This window comes from Fringilla coelebs (assembly GCF_963513975.1).
Source record: "Fringilla coelebs genome assembly, chromosome: 24".
In the NCBI taxonomy this organism is placed as follows: domain Eukaryota; kingdom Metazoa; phylum Chordata; class Aves; order Passeriformes; family Fringillidae; genus Fringilla; species Fringilla coelebs.
Window position 1 is genome coordinate 7,893,472 of NC_140050.1, and position 7,826 is coordinate 7,901,297.

Here is a 7,826-nt window from a genome sequence, read left to right on the forward strand (position 1 = left end):
CACAACAGGACAAGAGAGAGGTTCCCAGAACATTCTCCCATGTGGCACAATCTCCCCTGCCCTTTTTCTAGGCATGTTTCTCTCTCTGTCCTTGGCCACATATCCAGGAAAATAAGACCTAACCCGAGACAGGACAGACAGCAGCAACCACCTATAAACTGCTTATTTCACAGCACATGTCTGGATTTGAAGAGCCTGGAGCCTCAATCCTGCTGGAAATGGCAGGATTTGAGTTCCTGGTCTGCCTTCCACAAACCCTGACAAGAAAGTGTCCCAAGGGGCTGAGACACACCGAGCATTCCCCTTCCTCTGCACCACGCCCAGGACAGAGGAGCTCCTTGCCTACCTTTTATTGCTGACAAGGAGGAGGACAGAACCATTCTGGATATTGGCTTCTTTGAGGGTCTCATGCTCCTCAAGCTGCCTGGAGTTGTAATAAAATGTCTTCTTCCAGGAAGTGATGCCCTCCCGTACCAAGAGAGCCCGCAGGTCCATCACCGTGTCCCTGGGCCGGACCGTCAGGGGCATCATCAGGTCCTCGTCTGCCAGGTGCACCTTGATGTGGTACCTCTTCCATCGGGACAGGCTCCTGCGCAGCGTGTCCATCCTCTCCAGCTCAGCAGGGCCACTGTGGCAGAGCAGAGCATCCAGCCAGGAGATCAGCAAGGCAGGGACGGGGCTCTGAAGAGGCTGGCTGCTGCAAACAGCTTAAAACGTCCTGCCAAACCTGTTTCTCCCAGTTGCCACACTGCATGCTTCACATTCCAGGGAAGAGCTCACCTGGCTCCATGAGCCTGCTGGCTGGGAAACATCTCCATGAATCATTTCCACACACCCCTAAATCCCATAATAATTACAGTGTCTTCACGGAGTGCTCTTCATTCCAGTGGCTGGCAGAGGACTTTTAAAGCCAGAACCCCACAGACATTAGAAACGTGGGTGCATGTGAGAAATGAATGGGTTTAGCAACCTCACGTCTCCTGCTCTAAAAAGCTGCCAGCTGGGGAGAAGATCAGTTAGCAAAGTAGGCATTTAGCAACCTCACAGCTATTTAACATGGCCACTTTAATGAAGAGAAGTACAGCTGCATAGCGACAAATTCCTCACAGAGGAGAGCCACAGCACCCTGATGAGCCAGAGCCTGTCTGTGTGAACCACTCTCATCATTGCAGTGCAGATTCCCCCAGGAGATCTGCACTGTTACTGCTCACAAACAATCTGGGACCCTCCAGAAGGGGTAGGACTCATTCACTCCTCATCATACCCCCATACATCTGATATTGACTCACTTGAGCTCCTTGATGGTTCATTGTCTTGATTTCCTCTTCCTTTCAGACCGCTGTCTAATTGCAGGGCTGGGTACCCTGTGCAGCATCAGTGGGATCAGCACCACAGGGCCGCAGGCACAAACAGGTGGCACAGAGGCCTTGAAGTGTCAAGAGGAGCCAGCCATACTTTGGGAAATACAATGGCACCTCTGAAAGGAAGGAGTTGATGTCAGCCACAGGCTGTAATTGACTGATCCTGCAAGGCAGACTCTGGCAGTCACAAGATGATACTTCAGAGCAAACACCATGAAGATAAGGAAGCCTTTTTTGCTCTTTTTCTCAAAAAGATCAAGTCACCCTCTTATCTTGTAGGTAACTTTTCTGCAGCCCATATTACAGGCTTTAATTCCCTCTTCCATTCTTCTCAACATAGACCAGTATTTTCAGACCAAAGTACTGCAAGACTGTTGAGTTCAGAGTCTGCTCTTCACTAAAAAGGAGCTGCTCTTGCCCAGCAGATAACAAAAAAGTCTGATTTTCAGATAAGGCAGCAGTCAGCTGCCATTGAGAATAAGAGAAGTGTCCACTCTCCCATGGGGGAACAAGGAGGTTGCCACCTTTCCGCCACAACTCCCTTTTCCCTCCCTAGCACATTATGTCTCTGCCAAGAACAGCAGCAAATATCTTCACTTGCACCACAACCACGGGCAGTGGAGATTTCCCTGTACAATTGAGAAGAACTGAAGCTTCCATTGCAGCATTTCTTTTCAGCTTGGGTCACTCCAAAGGTATGATTGTTTTGGTGGGTCTGGGATTCTTGGGTCCTTGCTCTGCCACTGAGCTGCTGCAAAGGCACGAGATGAGTCATGTCATGCCTTGGTGTTTGTATTTACTCACCTCATGACTGTAGTATGGTGTAACACATGCTCATTAAGCACCTGGTGGGAAACAGGAACTGAGTTTAGCACTGTCATGGTTTGGGAGCATTTAAGGATGCCTCGATTTACAAATATGCCAATAACCTTGAAGACAGAACAAGTCTACCCCTGTTAGAGATGGAGAAACTGAGGGATAAAGCTGTTAAAGCCCAGAAAAGGCGGAAGGTCAGGCTCTGGTCCCCATAAGCAGGTACCTCCGTGAGGGGTCTCATTTTCAGAGACCTGAACAAACCCTCAAGCCCAGGGCTGGTGATTCCTTCCCCATTGGGGTGACATTCACTCAGGGAGCCAAACTTCATCCCTGGTGCAAAGCCAGAGTCTCAGGGGTAAAGCAAGGGTCTGATCCAGCTCCCAGAGCCATCCAAGGGCAGCCTCTCATTGACGGCAGCCAGACCTGGCACAGGCCCCAGACACACCGTGCTCTGATGGCTCTGGCCAACAGAATGTGCCCAGTGAGTGCCAAGGGGAGCATAAGGCATTCTCACTTCAGCAGAGCCTGTCTGGTGTCAGCGAGTCCATCAGCTCCATCCTTCTAGCATACGTGACAGCCTGACAGTTGCCAAATACCTCCCTCAGACACCTTTCAGACAGATCCTGTTTATTTTTAGGACAGCTCTTTCCCATCAAGGCTCAGATGCAAATCATTATAGAAAAAGGGGGATGGTGGCAGGAAGAAAGCAGCTAATATTTTTATTTCTTTGCCTATGATGTGGTTGCAAACTTTCCTCATGTACCCCCATCTGCCCACATTGGGACCCTTCATTTTATGAAAAGGGATGATATCCTGGCCTATGAAAGCAGCATAAGGAGAAGCATAGCAGTGAAGTCAGCTTATGAAATATTGAAGCAATGAAATCCTCACGGAACACGTGAATGGCTAATGCCAGTTTCAATTAATTCTGGATTTTTCATTAAACCACTATTAAAAGCAAAAGGCCAGCAGAAATAAGGGAAATTGACTTGAGCAGTATATTAAATACCTTAATTTTGCTTGAGGATGTTTTATTATCTGTCCAAAGCAATTATTTCACCAGCTCCTGACAGTTTGTAGGCTAAACAGAGGTATAGGGTAAAGTTCTAGATGGTCTTTCCTCAAAATTATTTTAATTTCTGTCTCCTACCCTACACCTGGCAGCCTGTCTCTGGTGATGTCTCTGGTATGTCATATCTGGGGGATAAGACATGGAGTTGGAGTTCTGGGAATCTGTAATAAAGTGTCACTCTGACATTATTTACAAATCAAATAAAAACTTGTTGACTTAAGCTTTTCCCCATATTGAGGGCAAACAAAAGACATGCAAATATTCAGAGACATTCATTAGGAAAGCCTGAAAAGCAATTTAAAACCCAGGTGGGCTGTGATTTTTTTATGGACAGAAGAAATAAAGCAACAACATTTATAAAATGTCTCCTCTTCTGTTCTCAGAGCCTCCTTACTCCACTGACTAGAGCAAAAAAGAAACACCTGCCTGAATTAGGTGCTTTGTTAAGATGTCTCAAGATGGTTGAGATGATCTTGGGCCTTATAACTTCTTCTCATAATGACAGAATAGAGACATTCATTCGCTAGGCAGGTGGGGTTTTGGTGGGGTTGCTTGTTTGACAGTGGCTGTTTTGCTGTTTGCTGTGCTGCTCTCCTTGAAAAGGGCAATTGAGAAGCGGGATGCTGCTCAATAAGAAAATAAAGGTCTTGATAAGGAAATAAAGGTTTCAATATGGAACCTGCAGTTCTACAACATGGGTACTAAAGAGGGGCTTTTTGTCAGATTCCCAAAAGACTCAGTTCAACTGGTGGGCACATTCTCAACCCAAACACTGTTCTCCTGCTCCATTAATCAAAGGTGCAGAGGGAAGGCTGCAGCACTGTGAGTTCTGACACCCAAACCAGGTGCTGGGGAGCAGGAGGCTGGGAAAGGTTTATTCATAGAGTGAATGGCTGTGCAGGCCTAACAGTGCTAAAACAAGGTTATAGTCTTCAGTCCAATAGGCAGCTGTCACCTAATTATTCAGTGCCTCAGATATCTCAGGTGATGGGGCAGCTTAAGGCACAGGTATTTATATTTCTGAAGTACCAGACGCCCCAACTAGAGCTGTACCACCACGTGCCAAGATGAGTAAGGCCTTTCCTATCACTCAGTGCTTCTCTCCTCCTCAGATGTGCTTGGTTATGAAATGACTGGGCTCACTTTATATGTCAAGTTACATCTCCAAAAAATGAACAAAGAGATAATAAATGATTAATAAATGCTTTGAGAAATGAGTAATTAAATGCAACAGCTTTTTTAAGACTCCAACGGATAAGTACAAAATATGTAAGCCCAAGTGATAAGGCTTTCTCCTGATACAACTTATCTGCAGCACACTGCTAACATCTGCAAGAGGGCTTAGGAACACTAGTAACTTCTTGTGCACCAGGAAAAAAGAGCCTTTCTGTGATAGAGGAGGACTTCTCCTGGGGTTTAAGACAAAATCCTCTTTGTTTAGACATTTTAAATCTAGACAAACTGGAAGGTGCTTACTTTAATGTGTGAGGTATGACTGTCAAGCAGAGCCCCAGCCTCCCATCCTTGCCTGGCATGGGGGAAAGTGTCAACATCTTCCTGCCCTGTTCTAAGCCACAGTCAAGAGCTCTCCATCTGCTCCACCAGTATAATAGATTTAAAAAGATGGTACTGTCATTCTTTTTACCACAAATGAGGATTTCTGCCAGTAACACAGCTGAAGTCACCAAGTAAAGCAGATCCTGCTGCAAGTATCCAAATCGGATTGCAAAATGCCCCACAACTGCTCTGGCCAGCTGCCCAGCAAAAAAATTGCAGTACTGGGAGTTGGTGGACTGTTTGGCATGGAATTGAACTTCAAACAGGCTCCAGAAAAACAAACAAACAAAAAAGGTATTCATATTTAGTTTTGAAGGAGAAAACCTCCCTGGGTTTGGAACACAAATGAACCTGCAAGTTTTCTGAGCAAAAGTTGGATGTGAGTTGGTGACATTTTCTGGTGGAAAAGGCAATGTGAAGGAAAAAAACCCTGGTAAAGCACATGTTAAATGAACCAGTCAAGTGCAGACAATGGAAAAGCTGAAAAATTGATATGGAGGAAAGCATTTTGTGGTGGTAACTATTTCTCACTTCTTTATAACTTCCCAGATGGGAGATTCGTGACCCTCAGAAGAAGTCTATATCCTTGGGCTTTGGCCTGAGGCAGCCCATGACTCGCTCACCCGAGAGGGTTGGCTATAAGCTGAGAAATAAGCAAGACAACAAAATGGTGGTGGGAACGGCAAAACAAAAGACAAATGAGATAACTGATGGAAGAGCAAAAAAACCCCAAACCTCTGCACATATAAGAAGGCCTTTGGAGAGAGAGAGAAGGCTTGTGCCACTGAGGACTCAGAGGAGCTGCCATCCCAGGCAGCCAGCTCCTTTTCTTTCAGGCAAAACAAATTCAGGTGCCTCAGTCTTCAAAAGTGAGATGGGCGGAAATAGAAGATTTGAGGCTCTATGAGCCATTCCAGCTGCAGCACCATCACTTTCCAGAGACTCAAGGAAGAGGAAGGATCTGTGGATCTGCATTGCCATCTAACGGCAAGGCAGAGCCTGAAGCATTGGCTGGGGCCCAGCAATGGGCTGGAACAGTGAAAACAAGGAGGAGATGGCCCGCAGGGATAGTCCCGTGCTCTAAATGCAAATCCTGCCTCTGCAGCTGAAAGGTCTCTCCCATGAAGACCAGCCCAGAGAAAAGCAGGGCAGCCAAAATCTTCCGGTAGAGGCTGCTGATTCCTTTTTTTCTAGGATCCTCTCCACTCTGTATTAGTCAGAAATATTAGCATGGATTCAGGGTGGCGCTTGATTTCTTCTGCTGTACCCTGTTCTTCTAATGCTGGCATTGAGACAGGCTTCCCAAGCAGGTGCGTATCTCAGGTATCGAGTGAATTCTGCCATTCTGTTCAAAACAGCGTAAAATTCATTATCTCAGCTGTTCCAAGATCCTGCTGGGAAATGCAGGTAACTGGGATTATTAAAGAAAAGAGGTAGATTTCCCCTGGATCAAGGCACAGGAAAAGCAGATCTAGTATTTTCATCATTCTCAGCCCAGTGTTCATCTGTGGTCAGTAATGGATACTTAATGAGAATGTATTTCAGGCTGGTACTGGCACACACAGTGAGAAGGGTGGAGGGAGAACCCACAGAGCAAAAAATCCAGTGAGATGTGAGGATTTACACATCTTGTCATTTAAAAGGAAATGTCAGGAATAGACAAGTTTGATATTCAGTCTAGTGCCACCGTTTCTACTGATACACCATATTACATAATTTCTACAACAGAAAGTTCACAAGAGAGTGGATTGTTAGGAGATACTCAGTTTAGTAAAATGAAGGAATTTGGTAAAGGGTTGACAACAGCTTCTTTCTTCTGCTTTGAATTGCTTCTAGCCTTAATACATGCCCCCCTGTATATGTGGAGTTGGAGCTCAATCAGTGTGAAAGAGAGGAAGGAGATCTTCCATGACCAAAGTTTGGAGCAGAGAAAGAGCTGCAGGAGAAACTGGGGGATATAAAGTGTCTGTTTTTCCCAGCTAGTGAAATGGGCCATGTTGTGGGTCTCAGCTAACTGCTGGGCCACAAAAAAGGAGTAGGGATTGACAGCAGAAAAAATGTTGAGACCTGCCAGACTTCAGGCCACAGGTCTGACCACCCCCAGTCTGTTCAGATGCCTGCTGTGACAAGCTTCCCATGCAGCCTGCTGCCAAAGGAATGAGCACACTCTCCAACAATCCAACTTCATTTCCTTCTGGTATCCTCTCATATTTACACATCAACCTTGCCAAGCTTTGCTCAGCCCAAACAATCCCTCAGAAAGAAAAGGAAAAACAAAGGAACTCTTACAGCCTGTAAAGCACCTTCCTGACTGCCTGAAACAAACCAAAAAAAAAGAAATGGCTTAGAGTGCTCTTCTTTTTCTCTTGGTTGCTCACTGTTTCCCAAGCTAATGAAAACCAGAGGCTGTGGGACTGACAGGATTATCATCACTGAATTCTCCAGGTGTTTCTCTCCAGTTCGTGAAGCAGGGAAGGGAAGAAGGGCATGTACCTGGTTGAAGGGCTACAGAGGGTGACATGTTTCTTGATGTTCCTTTCTAAATGTGGCTCTGAGTCATCCAATAGTGTTGATTAAAAAATTATCTTCCTGCAGTTGAAGTGGAAAGAAAAAAGAATCTTGTTTGGTGTTTGCTTCCCCAGCCCTGAATCCAAGCCTGCCTGAGCCTGTGGCAGGAAGGGGGCTGGTGAGCTAACTGGAAAACCACTTGTGCTTCTCTCAATCATAGAAATTATGAAGTGGCTGTGAGAGCAGCCACAGGAACAGTTCAAAATGCACACCTAAGGGTACAAGCAGCTGTTGTCCTAAGGAGCAGCACACACAGCCTTATATCAGCCTCCATTCCACAAGTTCCTACATGTGCTGGGTCAAACAGGGCTAACACAGTCCTTCCCACTCCATTGCCCTCCCTTGTGTCTTCAAACTACACCCCAAAACTTGCTCCTGTGAGTCAGAGAGCCTGTGGCACGTCCAGCCTCGTGGCATGCAGGACCATGAGGTGAAACAGCTCTCAAGGCAGG

General features: G+C 46.1%; 1 protein-coding gene across 1 annotated transcript; it reads right to left on the reverse strand.

Moving 5' to 3' along the window:
* Positions 1–342: 342 nt before the first annotated feature.
* TINCR (TINCR ubiquitin domain containing) lies at positions 343–1,391 on the reverse strand (the record flags this gene model as incomplete). Its single annotated transcript, XM_084221349.1, has 2 exons — positions 1,290–1,391; positions 343–628 (listed from the first exon to the last, which is right to left on the reverse strand). Exon 2 carries the CDS (start codon positions 604–606, stop codon positions 343–345), a length of 264 nt encoding a protein of 87 aa, XP_084077475.1. The 5' UTR covers positions 607–628; positions 1,290–1,391.
* Between the last annotated feature and the right edge of the window lie 6,435 nt (positions 1,392–7,826).